General features: G+C 48.9%; 1 protein-coding gene across 23 annotated transcripts in view; it reads left to right on the top strand.

Moving 5' to 3' along the window:
* The window catches only part of TCF7L2 (transcription factor 7 like 2), a 181405-nt gene that overhangs the window by 108888 nt on the left and 49721 nt on the right, over positions 1-22796 (top strand). The window contains exon 4 of one of the 23 annotated variants that reach the window (XM_040992086.1): positions 3192-3335. The exons of 21 other annotated variants lie outside the window; for them this stretch is intronic. In XM_040992086.1, coding sequence (XP_040848020.1) covers positions 3192-3335 — 144 coding nt within the window. The remainder of the gene's footprint in view (positions 1-3191; positions 3336-22796) is intronic. One more of the 23 variants, XM_040992088.1, reaches the window with a different exon arrangement.

Raw genomic sequence — 22796 nt, 5'->3', positions numbered from 1 at the left:
CCACTTGTTCCACTGAAACCTTCATCGAATTGGATGAGGCCCACCACGTGAAGGTTGAAGACCTTCTTTATACCCTGTCCATTTAAATATTCAGCACATCCATAAACACTCATGGAAACATCTGGAACAATATTAGATCAGACATATGGGCAGTTGGTGACTCAGTCTAACTGTCACATGAGATTGACCTCCTTTGATGGGCAGTGTGAGTTTGCCTTTTTCTTCCTGCCTAGGAGATTGGGTCAGATTCTCCGAGCAGTTTCCGGTTGTCCTTACTTCATACAAAGTCTTGACCTCCAAAGAATTTAGCATTTTTAGTTTTTAATTTTTTCCAGTGCCTTTCAGATCCTCCTATATTTTTTCTTTTTCTTTTCTTTTCTTTTCCTTTCTTTTCGTTTTTTTCTTTTTCTTTCTTTTCTTTTCTTTTCCTTTCTTCTCCTCTTCTCTTCTCTTCTCTTCTTCTCTTCTCTTCTCTTCTCTTCTCTTCTCTTCTCTTCTCTTCTCTTCTCTTCTCTTCTTTTCTTTTCTCTTCTTTTCTTTTTTTTTCTTAATTTTCTTTTGGGTTGGTCTTTCCTGGCAGGGCAATTTGTACTTTCTAGCTCACTGGGTTTCCTTTCTGTTGCATTAACATTTGAATATGGCCTAGCTGGCTGCTTGGGCAATGGGGTGGTGAGCCCATAAGGAAGCAAGATAGTGGAATCCAGAAATAGTGCTGCGGCTTTATGGGTATCACACCCTGACTCGAGGTCCACGCTGCCGTGTCCAGGTCTGGGCAACACACCGAGTCATCAGGTGTGGAGCTGCTGGGGAGACACAAATCTGCCCATTTCTCTTTCGATCTGAAGTGACGTGTGACCTCATCCTCGGCCAAGGAAATGTACAACGTGGGCTCCCATGTCACAGCCGGGCAGTGTGGCACTGCCTTCCCCACTTGCTGGGCTAGGTGTGTCCATGGAAACTGCGTCTTCAAGTGGGCTAGTGCGCCCATAGCTTTGGTGGGGACACAAGAAGAGAAAGAGGAGTTTTGGCCATTACCTGCAGGTGTGTGGTTCACCAGCGATGGACCACCAGCTAGGGTCTCTCTCTTAATGCCAAATGCTTATCCAGTACTTTCCCTTATCATAACCCCCTAATCATGGTAATAGCATGAAACTCCTAAGCCCTGTGTGTACATTTTCCTGGACAGTCTCTGAGCTCTGTAGCATTTTGCTTGATTCATGGATCAATGATGGTCGAGGTTTGAAGTGAACAGACTTTCAGTTTTTTTTTTCCATTTGTCTACGAACCCAACTCAAACAGCCCTGAAAAAAACGAGCACATTAATCCATAAAAGAGCAACATGGGATGGCAAGCATCAGGCCTGGTTGGATCCAGGTGCATGCGTTCTAGGAACCCTTCCTTCCGATTCTTGGTTCTGTAACCAAGGATTTGGTTACATCCAATGTAGGATTTGCTGCATCCAGACTTATTCAAGTCCACAACCATTGCATTTACCCTCTGTGTCTGTGACCTTGATTCTGAACCTACGGTAAAGGGCAGTGCGTAGGCTCGGGCAGAATCAACGTGCCCCCTGCCCTGAGCTAATGACTTCAGCACCAGCCTAAAGAATCCAGGATGCTGGAATTCAGCAGCCATTTGTTCTCATTTGTACCAATAGTATTTATGTCTGTAGGTTCATTTGAGTTTTTAATAAGAGATCGTATACCCACTTGATATTAAAGAGGTTTATAAGACTTTATATTCTGTGAAGGATTGAAAATGAGTACTTAAGGGTATTGGAATAAAGAGAAAAGAGGGGGAGCTCATCAGGAAGGTGAGGTTAGGACAGCGCTCTCCTGTCAAAGCCAGCGGCTTCTGAAAAGCTGGTAGGGATTGCCCCCCTAAGTTCCAGGTGTGTGACTGGGGTGTGTGTGTGTGTGTGTGTGTGTGTGTATCCCCCCTCCTGAAACAAGCTCCTGCCTTCTGGCCGGGAGGAAGTGGCCACAGCACTTACTAAGGATGGTATTTTGCCCACATTCCTGGAGGCTCTGACCTCGCTGGCATTGTGGGAGGAAGCCAGGCTGCAGCTCCTGGTGGCGGCCGGGTGCCTTCCTGGCACAGTGGGAAGGTGAAGTGTGTCACCTTCGGTGGCGGGCAGCAAGGTGAGTCACTGCTGTCACAAGGCACAGCAGGATCACCTTAGTCGTAAAGTTGGGTTGATCGCGCACATGGGCTCGTGCTTGTCTAATGACTCACACCTGTTTACAAACGGCGCACACTGTAGAGCAACACAGGGCGTGAGGCTGAGCTTGCCGAGGGAGGCAGGGACCTCCAGGGACCGGGCAGCAGCACTGCTCTTCCCGTGGGCACAGGGTACCAGCTCTCAATCTTAGCCTCCAGCTCCCAAATTATTGTGCGGGATTAATGAAGGTGCGAGGAGTTCCTCCTCCTCTGCAGTGTTCTGTAGCTACAGTAGAGACAGTGTGTGTCCTGCACAAGACACACCTAGAGGAGACACCTTTTGTTTAGTAGGAAAAGTGGAATGAGGGTTCTGTGTGTTGAGACAGACCTTCTTGGACCCCATTTTATCCTCTGTGCTCCCCTACATTCTGTACTTGGTCTTAGCCAAAAGGCTGAGAAGCAATGCTGCTACATTCTGGAGCCTGTTTATTCCAAGCTGCTGGTAGATCGAAACAGGGGCTACTCGGCTGCCATCTCCTGGGGTTCAGACTTCGTCTGTCATCTTCCTCTTCCGGTTATGAGGCATGGGACTTGGCGCATTCTCCTTTGAGTCTCTTAAGTCTGTTTTCTTGTCTGTGAAATGCACGTGGTCTCAGCTCCTGGGAGCGTAGTTTTGAGGGTTAACAGTAGCCAGCACCTTCCTGCCCAGGGCACTGAATGGAGGAGGCAGCCAGGAAATGCTAGCCGTCCTTGGGAAAGGGCTGTTCTCAGGTTCAAGTTTAGTATAGCACAGATTTTGGGGAGCACCAAGGTGTGTGCTGCTAGATCCTACGAGGGGCCCTGGCATGACAGTGTAAGGGTGTGCCCTTTGAGAGATTGTGGGCTGGAACAGGAATTAAGAGTGAGGAGGTGCCCACAGCTTGTGGTAGTGCGTGTCTTTATGTGGCTGTAGAGCAGGTGTCTCAGCAGCGTGGCATGGGCGTAAACCTCTCAGTCCCCAACCTCACTGTCTCCCCCTTTCTTCCCGGCAGCAGAGCCCCCTCCCTTGCTGCACTCAGACACATGACTGTCAGCACTTCTACCCCCCCTCAGACTTCACTGTCAGCACTCAAGTCTTCAGGGACATGCAAAGGAGCCACTCCTTATACAAGGTTGGGGAGCCCTGGTGTTTGGAGGTAGGTCTCGGAGCAGAACCCTGGGAGGAGATGGACTGGCGGGAAAAGGAATCCTCCCACCCCCTTCGCCTCACAGTAGGGCAGGGCTGGCCCCTGCTGTCCGACGTGCTTGCTGGGTCACTGTCAAGTTGGTGCCGTGAAGTCTGGGTGTACTGACCACTGATAGGGATATCACGGCCATAAAAAATACTGGTTTATAAGGAGAGGGTGGAGGAGGTGGCCCCGTGAACCCGAGGTGCCTGGCGCCTGGCAGGGACCACGTGACCCAGCAGCACACGTGGCTTCTATGAGGAGGATGACAAGCATGTCATCCTGGGCAGCCTGACCCCTAGGAGGAAGCTGGAGGTGGCCGGTGGGGAGGGGGGTTCCTTCTCAGCTCCCGGTGGGAGAGAGGTCCTCACCCCCATTTTACCTTTGTTACTAGTAATTGAGAATGTAGAGAAAGTTCCTTTTAAAATTCAGGGTGCTGAGAAAAGCCTCCCCCTTGGCAGACACTGCTCCCCAAGGACGGGAAGCATTGTTAATTTCCTTTAAATAATTCAGTACAGCGGCAGCACCCCGTACCGCTCAGCGCCGGGCATGGCAACCCGCTCCGAATGAGTAGTTCCAAAGAATAAAGGACAGCTAGAACCTGCTTTTATCTTCAGCAAAAGTCAATGCAGATACATTTTAAAGTAACTCGTGGGTTTAAACAACCAATGATTTAGAACTACTGCTTGCTTTTTTTTTTTTTTTAAATAAAGAAGAGTATATATGAGCCAGTCAGTATAACATCTGTCTCCCTTGCAAGTGTTTGTTGTACCTACTAAGGTACCAGGTACCTTGCCACATGTAAGTCACGCAGTTTGACTTTTGGAGAGAGACATGGAATAAATCATCTTTAGAAGCTTGTTCTCATTGTAGAAACAGGAAATCACCGTTTGACTCCCACATGCCACCGGCCAGAGTTTGGGAGGCAGCGAGGAACTGCCCTCACCCTGCACGTGTGGCAGACCTGGATTGAGTTCCTAGCTCCTGACCTTGCCCTCCGGCCCCGAGCTCATGCAGGCATTTGGGCAGGGAACCAGCGCATGAGAGCGCTCTGTCTCTCTACTTCTCAGGAAAACAAACTTTTTTTTAAAAAAAGATTTATTTTTATTATTTTTTATTGGAAAGGCAGATAGACAGAGAGGAAGATCTTCCGTCCGATGATTCACTCCCCAAGTGAGCGCAACGGGCCGATACTATGCCGATCCGAAGCCAGGAGCCTCTTCCGGGTCTCCCGCGCGGGTGCAGGTTCCCAAAGCCTTGGGCCGTCCTCGACTGCTTTCCCGGGCCACAAGCAGGGAGCTGGAAGGGAAGCGGGGCTGCTGGGATTAGAACCGGCGCCCATATGGGATCCCGGGCGTGCAAGGCGAGGACCTTTTAACCACTTGGGCCACCGCGCCGGGCCCAACAAACTTTTTTAAAAATTATTATTTCATCATATTGGGATTGTGCCTTACATGGATGTGTCTTCACTTGCTAGAATGTTCATTCTCTATCCTAGCCTGTCTTCCTTCTCATCAGTAACTTCGTGGGTGGGAGTCCCGAGGGAATGCTTTGGTCTGGCTGTTGCTCTTTAGCCACAGTGTATCTGGGCATGTGATCTTTTGAGTCCCACCTTTCTGTCACCCCTGATGCTACCTGTGCTCAGGCCACACCCACCAACCTGATCCCTGGAGCCTGGGCAGGGCTGTGTTCCCTCACCTGCCTCTACCAGGGCAGGGCGCCTCCTCTGCTGTGGCTGACAGGGAGTGCAAGCTGCTTCCCGAAGCCCCTTTTTAGCTCAGCTTCTCATAAGTTCGACTGTGCATTCCGTGTGTCCATGATAAGGCTGAAGAACATAGCTCTTCCTCCACCTGGCCTGGCGAGTGGTAACTCATTAATCTTTGCCGGGAGTTAGGACGTAGATAAAAGAGAGAGCCAGGTACCCATTTTGAGAAGGAGGAGGGAAACAAAACTGACAGATTTGGCTCCTTCCTTCCAGCTGGAGATGCACGGGAGCCGATTAGATCCCTGGCGCCAGCGGCTCTGAGCCCCTTCCAGCTTCATGCTTAGGACAGAGGCACGTCCTAAGGAGAGGCCAAGATGCCACATTTCCAAGAGTTGATCCAAATCCTCAAACCGGGATGAGGCCACACCCAAGGACACCACTTTCTGCTGTGTCACTTTGTTGTCTGACCATCCCCTTCCTAGTTCTCCTGTTAGAAAGATGCACTCCAGGTCTGGTGCTAGCATGTAGCCAGGTTCTTGGGGAGTGGCACTGATGGTGATGGTGTTCCTGGGCTGTGGGCCCGTCACTGCTGGGCTAGTTTATTCTTGCAGGTGGCTTGCTTGCCATTCCTGGTCTTAGAGTAATTCCTGTTCAACTACTCCTGGTTCTAAGTATTGAAGACTTTGGGTGGCATGTGACAGTACCGGGTCGGGGGTGGGTGCATGGGGAGCAGGACTGGCATGGTCAAAGCCCTGTGTGATGACAGGCAGGAGAACTGGATTTGAGTGTGACGTTGTTACCTGTTGCCCAGGTGCAGTTCCTCTGACAAGGAGATGGTTCAGCATACCTGACCAGCCTGTGCTGGAACCCCTGTGGGCATCCCCAGAATGTCTCTCAGACCCTCCTGTGTGGAAGCCATTTGTGAACCATTTATCTGTGCAGAAACTCTTCAGAACCCTAAAACAGCTGCATGATTTCCCCATTTCTGCTGATGAGTTAACTGGACCACTGAGAGAGCAAGCAACTTGCTTGGGATCACACAACCCGAGAGCAGAGCTACGTAGCTGCTGTTAATGAAGACCATGGCGGCCAGCCTTTCCTCATTGTCAGGGGACGGTGTCGGGAGGATCATCCTGTGCTTACACTTTTTTCTTCCCCTGTCTCATGTTCACAATCCCTGCTACCTCTTTCCATGTTTACCGCTCATTGTTCTTTCTGTCTCTTGCCTTGGGTTCCTCATTGAGTCTGACCCTTTAGATCTTTTCTCTTCGGGAATGAAGATAGGTTGACCGATTGAGTAAATATGACTCAGAAAGTCAATACCCACCTGGGCAGGGATGAGTCACTTCTTTCTAGTTAGCTGTTCACACACATTTTAAAACCAGCCACACACAGTCATTACATTGGGGGCTATTAACATGTTGAATAGTGACAATAATAGGGTGTGACCTGTGGTAGGACCACATGCAGATAAGAAAGAAAGAGTTTTTCCTGTAATTGCTTAGTCAGTACCATTTCCAGGGAAATACTTGCAAGCAGACTTTTACGAAGTTCTTTGTCTAGACCTTTCCCTTATTTCCTGTTTCCTTCCTCTTCAGCACTTCTTGCAGTTTTTCATCATCTGTGGGTTGGCGGTGAGCAAGGTGGCATGCTCCCTTCTGGTCCTGGGGGCTTGCCCTACTACCACTTTGCTAGTGTCAGGTTTGTTTCTATATTATTTTGCGGGGGGAATGCGTATGCTTTCAGGCGGGGCTGGGGGACAGTCTTGCTGCTACTTGGTAGTTCATTTCTCAACCTGTAAACTTAAGGGAAAAAGAAACTTCTGCTAAATTTGTAGAAACAAGTCACATAGACAGGGAGTTAACCATTTTGGTGAGAGGAAATGAAACTTTTCTTAGGTTTATTAGACCACATCCTATAAATCTGTGGCTTGTTATATGTCTGACTTCTAAAAAGCATGGCATCACAGCCAGAGTCTTATTTTTGCTTGTTAGTCATTTGAAACAAATATAGATCTTACTTCATTTCCTGGGTACTCTATTTTTCAGTACGTGTTATGTATGGAAAACTCTGAATTTTCACAACATAGTGAATTTGAAAGGGAAACGTTTGCTAATTTATAAATCTCTGTGTTATAACTTTGGATCAGCAAACGTTGTGCTAAACTGAATATTTTAGTTTCTCCTCTAACTCCTGATTCTATAAAGAAACAGAACGAGCAAAACAGCAAAATTACCTCCCAAGGGCAAGGTTAATATTTTGACATACTTCCTTTCAGCCTTCCAAAAATATGATTTAAAAATCAGAAGTTGGCTCATGTTCTGTGCGTGTTTTCTGCCTCTGGATAATAGAAGCACTTTCCTACATCTGCAGGAAAGTTTCTTGATGGGACTTAAGGATAGTTCTCCCTTCAGGAAGCTGCCTTCTCTTGCTCTGCTTATCCATTGCTCCAATGCAAATAGACTGTTCCCGCAAGTTCCACTATGAGAGTGTAGTTGCTCTCATGTGATGGCGGGCTTCAGTTGGAAACAGCGGAGGCAGAGGGATTTTGGAACGTTCCATCATGCTAGACCTTGCCTTTCTCACCAGGCACAGAAAACGAACACACTTGGTGGTGCTTTCTGCAGTTGCTGCCAGTGCCTTGGTGCTGTGATAGCTCCGTCCTTTGGGTCTGTCCTCTTATCAGCTCCTTTGGTGATGGCAGGGAGTGCACGCCTGGCATCTGGAGACAGGCAGGCACTGTGTCTCAGTGCAGGTTCTGGAAGGAAAGCCGCTGCCAGGCCAGCCAAGTGGCAGGGCTTCCTTTGCACCTTGCTCATCAAGCCGCTAGGCAGGTGCTCACCTGCCTGACTTGGCGGGGGGAGCACCGTTAGGATGGTGCCATCTTCTGTTCTTGATCCCACACCTTTCAGTTTTCCCTTCCTCACAAATCCTGAGAGTATTTTGTCGTTGCTGTTGTTGTTTACATGAGGAGTTAAAAGCTGTTTGTTAAAACAAGAAGTCTAGACAGCAGAAAGTGTTGGAAAGGCCATGGTAATGCAGATCTTGATGAGGCCAGTGTCAAGTTCGGGCCCATCTTCTGACCAGCATCTGACCTCTTCCACTTGAGCTACAAATGAGGAAGGAGATGACCCTTATGCAGATGTACAGTGGTTACCTCTGTGCTAAAACCCTTTTGGGCTGTATGTTCTGGTCCCAGCAGCGTGGACACCTGCGTGGCTGAGTTAGTCCCAGCCCCGTACTCATAGGCACCCTTAGTGTGGAGATCCGAGCTCTTGCCCAGGAAGGCCTGGACTGCGGGGCTGTTCACGCTCAGAGCGGAAGGTTCTGTTTTGGAAAAGCCAGTTCCTTCCAGAAGGTAGGGTGGGTGGGGATGAGGAAGGAATGAAGAACTAAGGAAAGAAGAAATGAGAGTCAAGGAAATGGGGAGGAGGTGGGGTGACTAGCGGGCATGCGGCACCCCACACAGCTTATTGCCCAACGTCTGTGGTCACAGCGTCTGACAAGCTTGGCCCTGGACCCCAAATGGTCACGGAAACCCCTTGCTGCATAGGAAAATAGAGTTGGGAGACATCCGTGAATGGGTCGCAGCCTTTGAGGTGGGGGCAGTAGGGTTGGTGGAACTGTTTAGTGACTGTGTGCCTAGCACAGGTCCTGCTTGCTAGGTTCAATGTCACCACAGCCCAGTGTGACAAGCGAGGTGTCCACTCATGCCCAGCAGGAAGGAGGTCCAGCAGGCCGGCCCAACGCCTGTCTCCTGAGCAAGTTTCCCTCCACTTGCTCCATTTCCGAGAACCCCTGAGCAAGGTGGGTGGAGGCGACAGGGCAGGGTGTGCACGGCTTACGGAGACTTTTACTGGCTTCGGAACTACGTGTTGGCCCTGAAGGGAAGGCAGGTCCTCTGCCTGCTCTTGGTTTGTGTCTGCCTGGTGGGAACAGCAGTGGCGTCTGTTTGCTTTGCAGTGGTGATGGATGTCTGTGTGGCCTGGGCCCTGCCCCACTAGGGACAGCTGTGTGTCCTCACAGCAGGTTCCTGCGGAGCTGTCCTTCCCATGGTCTTGCTTGTCTAGGCTACCTGCACCTGAATGTTTTCCCTGTTTATGCTTATCACAAAAACTTTGTGGAGTCTCTGTTTAAAGGGTTGGACCAGCTTTCTTTTCTGAGATATTTTGGGATTTTTTTTAAAGCATCATATTTTGAAATATATTTCACAATTAAAATAGACTTTGTCTTTTGCTTTGCAGCTCTGTGGATTTTCATGTAACTTCACATCAGTACCATGACCATGACACAGCACAGCTCCCTGCCCTCTCTGAGCCCTAGGGTTCCCCCTACAGTCGTGGAAGATGTGACTCAGTTTCTCTCAATCATTCAGAGACCAAATTTTCATCCATGCTTCTAAGAATCGCTCCTCTTTCCATTCTCCAGACCCACGTGGCCACGATCGTGCTGTGGCCAGCAGCCTGTTAGTTGTGAGGTCAATGAAGCTTGATTTACTCTCTTTCCTTCTGGATTAGTCTTGTCTGCACACCCAGAATGTTTGGAATCACTTCGTAAAGTTAGGAGAATTTGAACTCATTCTGATCACTGTCAAAGAAAAATAGAATTAGTAAGCGGGCATTATGGTACTGCCACCCATATAGGCAGCAAGGTGAGGCTAAGTGGCCAGTGGACTGCTGGGCGCTGGAAAACTTGTATTATTCCTTCTGCTGTTGGGCCGGGTCATCAAGCTTTGATGATAGTTTTACAGTGAAGCTGGGAGGTTATCTTTGATTTTTGTGGGCTTGGCTTGGTCCCATTGGGCTGTCCTCACTGGTATCCTGACCCCGATGAAATCAGGGGTTGAAAGAAGAGTGGCTAAGCTGTTTGTGCCCTTCGATGGGGCCTCCCCACACAAGTCCTGGAGCAAGCCAGGACGTGACTAGGGAATCCAAGGCCATCATTCCCAGCTCTTAGTCTGATCTGAGCTGTTCCTCGGGCATGGCTATGTGGGAGAGGCCCCCCCAGCCCACCTTCCTCTTGGGAACCGAGGAAGCTCACCTCTGTGGTCCCCAGCTCCGAGTGTCACGCTCGAGTGAACCGTAGACAATGCTCACCAGGGCATTTTGCCGGGGAAGGTAACCGCAATCGCATACATGTAAATTCTTGTGTAATCTAATTCCTGTCTTTGTAATGACTTGGAAACCTGCCACAGCAGCCGATTGGGAAGTGGGAGCAGTGACCCGGCGCAGAAAGCAGAAATTGTCAGGCAGGAGCGGGGAGGTGGCCGCAGAACGCCGCCGTGGGGTCTTGCGGCACCTGAACTCGGGGAAGAGCATTGTAGCTGCTATCTGTGCAGACAGCCCACATCTCCTGTCTGCCCTGGGAACCGTGGAGGCTGAATCTGTCCGAGAGGGCGGTAGAGCCAGGGCATCCCTGGCTTACTGGAGAGGAAGGACAGTTACTGACAGGAAGGTACTGTGGTCAAGTGTGCATCTGCAGAGCAGTGTCCTGTGGGAAAGCGTGGTTTCCATCGTTACCAAAACACACATTCGACACAGCATCTCAGAATGAAGTTGTCTAAAGAGGCCACTTCTCCTCGAGCTGAGGCCATGGTCGGACATGGTCGGACATGGTCGGACATGGTCAGGCCCCTGCCTGCACACATGGAAATTGTGGGCCTCTGGGTTTGCTCCTGTCTGTCTCTAGGCATTGGAACCATCAGCTCCAGCTGCAATGCACTTGCCACTTTATCTTATTGACGTTGGAAACGTGATATCATTTCCACGAACACATGTGAGAAGGGTGTTTGTCTTTTTTTTTTATCTCCACCTCCCCCCGTATTTGGGTGACAGATTGCATGTTAGGGCACTAAAAGATGAAAGCACTAAATATTTGCTTTAGAAAAACACAGTGAGAGGTTCTCTCATCCTCCCAAACTGGAAGCTGATGGGCTTAGAATTCCATTAGCAAAAATGAGCCTCTTCGGTTAACCTTACTGCCACCCTCTGGGCAAGTTGAACTAGTCGAGCAGAAAGCAAAGGTGGGACCCTGGAGGCTTCTTCTGGACCCCTTTCCCTTACTGTGTGGTTGTGATTGACGTCCCAATGAGACAAAGTTCTTCCTCTTTCTCCCTGCATCTCTTCCCTCTGCCTAAACCCAGAATAGGGCTGGCGGAATAGGAGGAATGGCGAATAGGAGGGATGGCGCAGGGGTCCTCTCAGCAGGAGCCTTTTGTTAATTTCCTCTTCCTAATCCAGTTATAAAGTCTTAATTATCTCGAACCTTTTTGAGGGGAGGAAGTATTTTACTCCAAAGGCAAAGCAAGTGTGGCTTTGGTGCGGGGAAGGTCTGTTGCATGAACTGGCCCAGGGTGTGGGCACCACCCTCCCCAGGTTTGTACCCTGGCTTTCCTTGGCAAGCTGGCTGACCACAGGCAAGTCAGCCTTGGGTAGCTTGTGTTTTCCATCATAACATCTGGAAGCTCCTGACTGTACTTTTATTTATCAGGAGATGGGAATGAGGTAGAAGGCAAGGGAGAAGCATGGCAGCTGAGAACTCTGGTGTTCTTGAATTCATCTTCTTGGTTTGGGAGGAGGGAAACTTGACTCCTGTCACTGGTAGGAATACAGTGGGGCTTAATATGAATGTTATCCACCTTTATTAAGGCTCTGCAGTAGTCTTCAGACCCTGGATGAAACTTTTTATTCTTACAGTTGTGCCCTCCGAGAAAAAACTAATATGACTTCAAGTTTATATATAAATGAGATCTTCCAAAAGCCCATGGAATATAGATATCTTGAAAAAGCAGCATGTGCCTTTGGACCATTTGCTTTTGTACCAAAGTAAACTGAGATTTTAGTTCATTTGCCTCCTCTCCCCCATGGACTATTTGAAGTCGCTCCTTAGCTAATAGGTAATATTTACTGAGCGCCTGTTGTCTACCAGGTTTTTGCTTTAGGAGTTCTTCTCATATTGACTCATTTATTCCCTCCAATGAATAGGAACTATTTTCCTCATTTTAAAGACAGGCACTTAGGCACTGGATTTTTTTTTCCTTCTCTTTTTTTTTTAAAGGATAATTTGTCCTTGATTCTACTGACAGTGACTGCAGTTAGAAAGCTGGGGCTCCCTATACCTTCTAGGCAGCATGGCCACGTTTCCCAGGTATGAAGATGCTCTGTACTATGCCATGTTCATGGCCACTGCCTGGGCAGCCTGGCACAGACCCCCACAGATGCAGTCCAGACCTGCCAACTCATGACAGTTGGGGGATAAAATTTTTTTAAAAATTCTTTATTACCGGAAGTTGTGGTTTCTGAGTCTTTCTCTCCACAGTTGGCAACATGAATTTTTGTTTTTTGTATTTTTTTTTAATGTGTGGTTTTGTTTTTTGAATAATTAGAAACAGTTTGACTCTTGTTACCACCCAAAGCAAAAAAACAAAAAAACAAAACTTCGATCCTACAAATTGAGAAGGGGGTGGGGTGGAGGGAATCAGGCCACGTGGTAGAAGTGACCATCAGGAGACGTGGGAGTGGGCTTTGTGGTACAGACGCTGGCCAGCCTTGGTTTTCCACCTCTCCTCTCTGCCTGAAACCGTGTCAAGTTGTGTTCATGTGCGGTGCCAATGACAGGAAGGATTTCAATGCACAAGATGGCCTTGATTGGAAACCCACATTTTTTTGGACTTATTAATGGTATGTCTTTTGTGTGAGTGGGTGTGAATAGCACAACCACAATGTGGTGTTTGCCTGGTGTGTGGTCTCTTCTACCACATTCCTTCCCGTGCTGGTGGCTGACAGGGAAAGGAGGAGGAGACCTTAGCTGAGCCTCAGCAACTGCCATTGGATGGCCTGAATCACCGAGGCATGAGCTGGCCAGGTTCAGGGGAACGGGATAGAGGGATTAGAACCCTGTGTGACTGGGCTCTGATTCTCGAAGTGGCGCCCCTACCTCTATGCGGGGAGGGGTGAAATACTTGGCAAAAGATCTCCTCAAGGCTGATGGAACGTGCATTACAAAAAATCATGTTCATAGATTTAAAAAATCAAGTTGTCTTTTAATTTTATTTTCCTATCAACTTTTTAAAGTGCCCCAGCACGTAGTTCCCTGCCACTCTGTCCTTGAGGAAACTCTGGGAGGAGCTGGGGTCTGGGTGGAACCCCTGAGGTCAGGTTGACTGTGCTGTTCCTGGGATCCCCGTTGCCCCCACTGTGGTAAGTCTTGAGATTATAAGTGCTCACATGAGCGGGCGATGATCCCCTAATCCTCGTGGGAGCTTGCCACGTTCAGCCTTCGCTGGAGTAGGAACATCCTGCTGGAGGGGCAGTTCCCTGTGTCCCATTTGAAACCTTCTGCTTTTGGCTTCCTTGCCGTGAGGACCCCCAGGCAGCTCCCCTTGCCATCCTGGCTGGTTTAAATTTATGGGTTGTTGGCAAGCAATTTTTTTGGATGTTATTCTTCTCCTAGCTGGAGGCCAAGGTCCCTCATGGAGCTGTGCCTGGAGTTAATCGATGTCATCTGGATACCAGGGTGGGGCATCGCCCAGCATGGGGGTGTCTCAGCAGTGAGATCGACACCCTTGGGTCGTCCCCCAGCCTCAGTGTGGGGACATGCAAGGCTGTTCAAAGTGAGCCCTGGTATGCCAGCACAGTGTTGCATACAGTTGTGTGTGTGTGTGTGTGTGTGTGTGCACACGTGTGCACATCTGCTTCCTGTTGCTCTTTATGGCCTGGAAGTCCGTTTGTACCTTTTGTAGCACTGGGTGGCAGCCCAGGATTGCTCACTGGCCACTGTGGCTGGCTGGAGGGGCATGTTCTCAGGATCAGATCCTTGGGCAGATGAGGCATTTCTATCTCATGACCTTGACACATGAGAACCTGGAAGGAGGAGGATGAAGCAGGGGCAGAGGAAGGTCTTTCAGACCCTGCTTCTTAAGGACTTCCCACTACTGGTTTGTCCTAAGGGTTTGTAGGGACCAGGGAGCTCAGGGGAGAAGACTCTGAGTCACTATACCAAGGGCATGACCTTGACTTGGTAGGACAAGCATGTAGGTGTCTGTTTCCTGTTCCTGGACACATGGATTCTGGCACACTCTGAACCCCCTGGGGGTGGGGGGCCGGGAGTGCCTGGAACTGTAGCCCCGGGGATAGATTGGGTCCATTTCCTAAAATGGCACTGAGCTGTCTGATGCCAGGCGCTGTTCTCAGCCTGGACTCAGCCTGGACTCAGAGTATGAGCAGAAGTGGGCCTGTAGCTGGAAGTAAGGATTTGAGTCCTGAGGGGGCTCTGTGCCCATTTGCCTCCCCTGGGAGTCCCGTGTATTCCAAGGCCTTTGCCAGGAGAAACTCCCTAGAGCTTCAGGCTGCAGATTTCCCTCCCTTGGGTGTGAATGAACATGAGCCTGTGAGGCCATCTGGGATGGCTGCAGTTAGGGAGTGTTTCCTGGGCAAATCCAACTTCAAGGTCATGTTTCTGCCAGCTCACATGCCCCTAGGCCCATTTCTCTGCTTCACTCCTTACTGCTGGTGACCAGGGTCCTTTGGGTCTCACCTCTTCCTATCCCTCCACCCTCTTCTCCACCCTCAAGCTCATTCAACTTCTCTTCCTCTCACAGAGGTCCCAGGCACCTGCCAGTCTGCCAGAAAGCATCCTGTACAAGAGCAACATCTCAGTCTCTTAAGAGAGAAGGGAGTCAAATCAAGTCAAAAAGCATGTAAGAGCAGAACCTTTTTAGGGCACATGGTCCTAGGGGCTCCAGGAATTGATGTTTGTAATTAGTATCATAATTTATTATGAAAAGTTTGTTGTCTCCAGGATTGAGAGAAAGAGAGAGAGAGAGAGAGAGAGAGATTCTCTAAGGAGATTAACTAGGACTGCCCTGTGGGTAAGAGATGGCAAATATATTGCGCTAAATTGAATGATACCTTGTAGGTAAGTTGTGCCTGGGCTTTGGGGCAAGGCACATGAAATGGCTCAGGCCAGGACAACAGATTTTAGTGACCTGGGAATATGAGTAAGCATTCCCGGGAGCCACTCACACGCCCCAGCTAAACTGCTTTGTGTGCAGTGGTTGCCAAAGATGGGTTGATGGGGTGCGTTTTGAGGTGTTGGGGCTGACTGATCCTGCTCTCCTGCCCACGCCTCAGAGCCTCGCTTTAAACCTGGGAAACTGAGGCACAGAGAGAGAAGATTGCTCCAGGACTCTGCAGTCAGCGCTAGAGTTATGAGTCTAACTCTTGTGTGTGTCCCTGTGTGTTTTTTCTCCTCCTTCCACTCTGCCACCTCGGATTGCAGGCAGTTTAATTTTGTGAACTGTTCCTGTTAAGTGCTATTAATTTTAGAGCTCTTTCTGAATGAGTGTGTGAAATTCAGTGTGTGCCGTAGGAGTTCGCTTATTTTCCACTTGAGATCCTGATTTTCCTCGGATGCCCTGGGCGTTGATGTGATGATCGGAAGGCTTGTGATGGCCAGGAGGAGGGATTAATATAATCATCTCCGCTGAAAGTTAACCGGGAAGCAGCGAGCTGGAATCCATACACAGAGACTGCCGGAAACTCTGTAGGCCTTGAGTGTGTGTAAAGCAGCACCACCACCACTTTCCATTCACACGCGGTTCAGTGATGACCACTCCCTGCTCTCGGACAGGAATCTCCGTCCTCTTGTGTTTGCATTCTTCCTGCCCCGAGCCCTGGCTTGGGGGAATCCTATGACAGCATTGTTTTCTGGGCTGTTTACAAACCCAAACCCAAAAGTATATGCACACAGTCTTTTGATAGTAACATCTTGGAAAGGATGTGGGTTGGGAGGCTGACCGGTCTCTAAGAGCTGGGCTCTAGGCAGCCCTGACTGAATGGGCCCTGAGCAGGATGGATCAAAGAGTTCATCAGGGCTTGTTTTAGGTTTCTTCCCAGACTTCAGGTCTGCCCCTAGCAATCTCATGTTGTACAACCAGGCATCAGGCTGGTGCCCTGGGTCAAGTTCAGCAAGTTTGTTTTGACTTGTGTGGCCCATCCCAAGTGAAGCTCTCATTATGTAATCTCCACTGGGCCAGACAAAGCCTGAATGGTTGGATGGAACGTGCTATGTTTAGCATGACTGATCCTGCTTGGCACAGTGCAGGGGTAGGTGGGCATCCCTGTGAGGAGTATGCTGTGGTTTCCATATAGCTGGGCAGACCTCTGACCACCACGCATGACGGGATGGTCAACCCTTCCTGAGCTTTATGGTAGAAACGTGTGGTTGAGACATCGTGGGGCATACTGTTTGCAATTAGAGATGCAAACACTGTAGGGTCATGTGGCAGTTCTTAAAGTAACCCACGCTGGGCAAGTGTTGCTGGCAGGGGTCCTTGGCAGTCAAAGCAGTTATATGAAGTAAACATAAGGTTTCTTAATGAAACATAGCAGTGAGCCCTGATAAGATGTAGAGAAAAAGAAAAGATGCTATTTTTCTAATAAAGATCCCACAGAATGGTGTGGGGCTGGCCCTGTCTGTCTTGATCTTGGTTTGGGAACCCTGTTTTCCCTCTAACCACTGTATTAACTGGCGCTCCCTCCCACCGCGAGTTTCCTCTTGGCTCTTCTCTGGGGACAAAAGGATTCCCATTTTCATACAAGTGGATTTAGAAATAATGGGGAGTGGTCATTAACCACTGGTGCCCCACTCCAGGCCCCTGCCCTGGCTCGAAGTGAAGTGGGAGGTGGCTTTTGCTGCTGCCCTGATGAACGGGCAAGACTTGTGTGCAAACCTGCAGCTAGCTCCCTTTGTGGCCGGCATCCACAGAGTGGTCTACATAATGTCCACACAGGGAACCACAGGTGGTTCAACCTGGGGCTGTCGCTGGGGGAGTCCATGGGGCCCTTGAGAGGAGTGGGTCTGCACCAAAACTGTTGTGGATACACAGATGCCATTGTTTCTTAAATGGAGAGTGAGACTCTGGGGACCTTCAGGCTTCAGTGTGCAGGACCCCTCAAATCCTAGAGGTTGGGCGAGGTGAGGTCAGCCTGGAGAGCATGCTCCCGGGAGCGCCCCCTGCAGTCTGGCTGTGGTTGCTACCCCAGCCACTCTTCCACAAGGACCCTTTTTCAGAGTTGGAGTTAATCATGTTTGTTAAAAATCACTTGCTCCACCAGAGCAACAGCAGACTCTTCCCTTTCTCGGCTGGTGGCTTCTTTTCATTTAGCTTCCCTTCTGCCATATGGTCCTTCTGAGGCACTTCTGATCTTAATGATAGCATTCAGCCTTTGTTTATCTAAAAATCAGAAGGCAGATAGGCTATTGAGAGTTTATCTGTCCTAATCATGACACCGCACCTGCCAACTGTCCCTGTGTTACTACAAGGGCACTGCCACAATCCCTGCCGACACAGTGTACATACACACACACTTCACCCCACCTGTGTGTGTTTCTCAGGCTGGAGGTATTGTCAGCTTTCGAGCTGCTGCCCTGGCACTGTGAACCACTGTCCTGTAGTGCTGGCTTGAGGGAGCCTTAAGACCTGGACGGTATCAGAAGACTCGAGTTCAAACCCTGTCCTGGCCACTTTGCTGTGTTCCTTCTCTGCAACAAGGGGGCAGTAGTACCCACTTGGCAGGAATGGAGTTGGGTTTCAGTGAGAGCCTTGGAAGAGGCAGGCCAGTGTGTTAGGCATCCTTGGGGACAAGCCAGAGTGGGTAGGGGAATGAGGGGTTGGGAGTGGCGACTGTATGTTTTGCTAATTTGCCTGTAACTGATAATTCTAAAATTCTAACGGATTCATAATTTGTATCAAGATCTCTGAAGTTTTGCAAAGCAACTCCTGCTTGAACATGTAGCCAATCATTTCACGCAGAAAAGGGCTTTGCTGTGCCTACATTTGGAAAATGTACTTGATGACGTCATTTGAGGGACAGATGCAGAAAACGTGAACATCATGGGTCTTAGCCTCATTTGAAAGCCACCTTGGTAATGCCAGGCTTCTGTAAGAAGCTTTTCTGTCAGAGAAATCAGCCTCCAGTGGTCTCTACTTCTTAGTGAAGCTATGGTGTCTTTTAAGAGGACAATGAATTAGTGTTTATAATTACACCCAGTTTGATGCCCTTTTAAACTATGGTCATTAAAGTCTGAGCAGTCGCGGTAGGAACGCTGGCTCTAGGAACTGAATTAAGGAATTTCTAACATTTTCTTTGGAAAGTTTGGAGATATCTTTCCCCCCCCCCCCTTAAGATTTCTTTTTCTCTAAAAGCTATTCCTGTAGTTGTGTTTTTCTATATACATTTCTGCCACCAACATTTCTTAGACACCTCCCAGTGCTTGATTGGCTCAGTGTGTTTGTAGTTAGAATGACACAACAGTGTCATCCAATACACACACACACACACACACACACACACACACACACACACACACCCTTGGTAAGGGAAGCTGGTCTCCTCATAAACGTGGCTACCCTAACATTTCAGCGAAGGTAAAAGTGGGTTCTTCCAGCTCTTTCTAGGATCCCTGAACCTTTGTGCTTTAGCTCATTGGTAGTTGGGATACAGCTGCAAAGTGTCTGCGCCAGCATGGATGTACTAGCAAGCCCACGCTCAAGACCTGGTGAGAGAAGAGAAGTTTCCAGGAATACTATGGGGATGTGGGGTACTCCGTGGGTGCTGGACACTTGTCTGTCCCCATCACAGGCTGCTTAGGCAAAGTCAAGTGGAATAGCCCCAGCAAAGGGTTCAGTTAGCAAGGCTTCTGGCTGCGAACACTCATCCCCGACCCTGTGCTGCTCTCCAGTGCAGGCAGTGGTTTGTCTGGAGGTGATCTGACAACCCTAAGTTAGAGTCTTTCTTTTCTTTTTTTTTTTTTAAAGGCAGGATTAAAATTGTATGCTTCTTTTCTGACACTCAGCAAAGCAAGCTTTTGGTGGTTTGGTTTTTTTTGTTTGTTTTTGTTTTTGTTTTTGTTTTTTTTGCAGCAGGACAGTAGGAGGACAGAGGGATGGCTAGGAATTGGACAGGAATCAGGCTGGATAGGCATTGAACTGGTTTGAGATCCACTGACTGTGAATAAATTCTGCCATGCAGGTGTCCGGGGGTACATGTGGGAGCTGTCAGTCCTGGGTTAGGGCTTACCTGTGGACAGGGCACCTGGCTCATAGAGCAGTGCCAGCACAAAGCAGGCACTGACCCAGTGCTTGGTGAATTTGTGAATGAACCTTCTGATGAATTGCAATAAGGATGCGGAGAAGGTTCTACCGCGATCCTAACAGCAGCAACAATAATTGCTTCTTCCCCTCCCTCCTCCTCTTTCTCCTTGGCTAAAATTGCAAACCAGCCAATCCTGCATCAGTTTCTTCGGGACCCTGAAGCTTGTTTGTTTTTCTCTCTGTAAAATGGGGCTGTCTTCATCCTATGAGGCATTGTTGGATGAGAAACAGCCATGGCTGAACTTCTTTACAGAGAGGCGCTAGACAGCAAGATGGTTTGGAACAAGGCACGCCGCAGTTCAGACTGCGAGAGGATGCTTGGTTGCATGCAAAACCAGTTTCAGATGATTGCAACATGCTTTCCGTCTGTGCAGGATGTCAGGGCCTCCCCACTGTACACCGGGGCAGGAACACTGGCCGGGCCCTCCCCGAGACAGCCCACGGGCGTTGCCATGGTAGACGCATGGCATAATTCAGTTTTACTTTATTGCTTGCTGGATGTGCCCATTGTGTGTTAGCCTCTGGGTGTGTTTATAAGACGCTTAGGAAAGTGGCAGAGGTTGCCTTGTCTCTGAAGGCTGACTTTGCATTGTAAGAGCCAGACAGATTTGAACACTGCATACGCATGCGTGTGTGTTTCCATACGTACACACACACACACACACACACACACACAGTCTCTCCATCTTCTCTGGGCAGTTCAGCATGTGTCCTGGGGTAGGGGTGAAACCACACTCCAACTTGTGACTCATCCCTTCCTCTAACTTCTCCCCATAGTTCCCTGCAGCAACCTGGGGCTTGGGTGTGTGTGTGTGTGTGTGTGTGTACCTAATGTCTCAGAACACACATGTTGCAGAGGGCAAGACAAGCCTCTGTGCTGGTTCAGGGGAGTGCCAATCCACGCCTTGGATTAGTGGGACTTTCCCTGGTACTTTTCAAAAAAGCTTAAGTTCAAAGTCCAAGCGAGGCCCATGTGCTTGCCAGTGGAACTGAGGAACTTTAGAACAGGATCCTGCACCTTCTCGCCTCACTCCCCTTCCCCCCCAGTGCTGGTCACAGCAGCACATTGTCTGTCTCCGGGGGCAAGCACTAACTCAGCCTAAGCCATGGAGGCGTTAAAGGGGGAGGAGGTGAGTTTGGCCAGTGTCTATACTCAGAATCTTTATGCCTTCCAAAAGGAAAGATGAGTTTGAAGGCCGAAGCTTCTGCCTTCTGAAGCTTTTCTGGTGAGTTTCTGCCCGCCGCTGTCGCCGTTTATAAAGTGACTTGTTTCCCTCCCCTTCCAGCCCATTCGTCCGCTAACTGAAAAACACATTCCCTTATTGTCCTGTTGCCACAGCTGCAGGAGTGACAGGAGTCTCTCGGTTCTGCAACCCAACACTCAGCCCAGACACTGGCCGCTCAAAGCTGCCTGGTCGAGGTGGGGAGCTCCTGGGTGTGTGCCCTGCAGTGCCTCGCGGAAGGAGTGGTACCTGATGTGACACGGCGGCCTGGTCCTGGAATCCTCCTCACCACATTGTCTGAAATATTTTCATTGCAAGCAAACTTCTGCCTGCTGAAAGCAACAGGATGTCCTCATTTGATATTTCTCTCTGCTGCACTTCTTTAATTGGTGTGTGGCTATGAAGACAGCTGTCCTGGATGTTACAAGGGGGTGGTCCTCACTAGCCAGGAGAGCCTGGGCTGGGGGCGTGGGCAGCTCTGGAGGCTCCCCCTTAGGGGGCTGCCCCCACCAGGAAAGAGGTGTATCTCAGAATAGCCATTTGACCCGCTGGAAGTTGTGGCCCTCGTCTTTCTGAGCTTTTGCTCATACTTGCAGACCCAGAGATTTGCGCGGCTTCTCATTCTTTCCCACCAGCATGTAAAGATGTGAAAATGCAATTCCTTGCTCATTGGTCCCCACCATCCGGTTTGTTCACCATTAGAGATGACCACCGACTTGGCAGGCTCATCAGTGGGAAGATTTCCCTGCTTGTTGGCTGACAGTTGGGTGGCTAGCCCTGAGTCAGGAGTTTTCAGATGACGAAGTTTTAGCATCAACCTTTGAAAAGTCAAACGCAAAGCCAGTCGCTTAGCTTTGAATGCCCCACATTTCAAAACCCAAGACGGCCATCAGAGTGTTGAACCAGAAGTCGTTACAGGTCGACTGTGGTCTCGGGATTGTTCAAATCCCAATAATGCCCTCTTTAATCCTGTGAGTTTTCAGAGGAAATCCTGACCAGTAGTCCTGGGATGGCTTTGCCCAGTAATGTCTTATTTATCGCCAGTGTCCCTAGCCAAGCGCTCCGGGTTAATGTGTTTGTTCTGGCATCTTTGTTTTTGTTTAATCAGAAATGCTTACGGATGGGATGCACGGTTGGGGGGGAAACGGCAATTGTTTCGTAGTGTTTCCCAAGGAATGCTTGGGTGGTTTTTCTTTAATACAAACTGCCGATAATCATCTTTGAACAAATTAGGACTATGCTTTCTATGCAGGAATTTATCTTTTTAAAAATTTTTTATGGATATGGTTTCAGGGGTTCTGGAGACTTGGGCTGGTCCTCCTTTGTGCCCTCAGTGGTCCTTGGCAGATTGCACATCTTTGCTGAATTGCAGGCGCCTTTACAAGAGGCAGTGGTGTGTGGTCTTGGGAGAAGTCAGAGCATTGCCAAGGCTCTGATCCCCCCAGTGTGGAGTTTTGTCATTTCTAATGATGACAGTCCAACAGTCCATCCAGTTCAAAATGAAGATAAATTGAATTAATATATGTGAGTTAAATGACTCATTGATATAATTACACTGTGAAGATTTCTTCAGTATAACCTAACACATTTAGTGATGTTAATTGTAACGGCTTTGCTTGGGAACATTTAATTTCATAAGCTAACAGAAATAATTTACTAATTCTCAGAAAGCTATTTTGAGCCCTGGCCTTACCTGGAGTGTGTGTGCGTGTGCTTGGGCTTATCAAATTGGAGAGCTCTAGAAAAAAAAATTTTTTACCCCCAATTCCATCTTGTATTGATCTATCCCCATGGGTGCTCAATTGAAGCGTATCCAAATGAAAGTGGGAAGTAGTCCCACACCGCAAATCTCAACAAGTTCGTGAGAGTTGAAAAGCCGGAGAAGAAAAGCCGTTTCTTGTAGCAAGGGAGAGAGCAGAAGGTTCTTTGGTGGCAGTTTGGCCTGGGTGGACAGATGCCACAGCCTGGGGAACGGGACAGTTAGACCCATCAAATGCAGAACTCTCAAGTATTTTGTGGAATGCATGCATGCTGTGTAACAGACCCCCCCCCTTTTTTTTTTCACTGAAAAGCATGTTTTCTCTCATGTCAAAAATGATCACAGGGATCCTTTTAATATTCATTTAAATAGTTTTTAATTGGCTTCAGAGAGTTGAAAGTTCAGCATGAAGGTGAGATCTAAGCTAACTAATTAGATCGAATGCAGTTCGACTTAGAGAGCAGAGTTGGTAATTACAGACTCTCATAGCAAATATACGTTCTTGAAAACATTTCTTTTTCGCATCCTTATGGTAGGGTTTTTTTTTTTTTTTTTTTTTGCATTCACCCCGCCCCCAGTCTTTCCTAAA

This window comes from Ochotona curzoniae, unplaced genomic scaffold (assembly GCF_017591425.1).
Source record: "Ochotona curzoniae isolate NIBS_2020 unplaced genomic scaffold, NIBS_Ocur_1.0 contig_66, whole genome shotgun sequence".
In the NCBI taxonomy this organism is placed as follows: Eukaryota; Metazoa; Chordata; class Mammalia; order Lagomorpha; family Ochotonidae; genus Ochotona; species Ochotona curzoniae.
The sequence above is the reverse complement of the archived record's forward strand: the minus strand, read 5'-3'. Positions and strand labels throughout refer to the sequence as shown.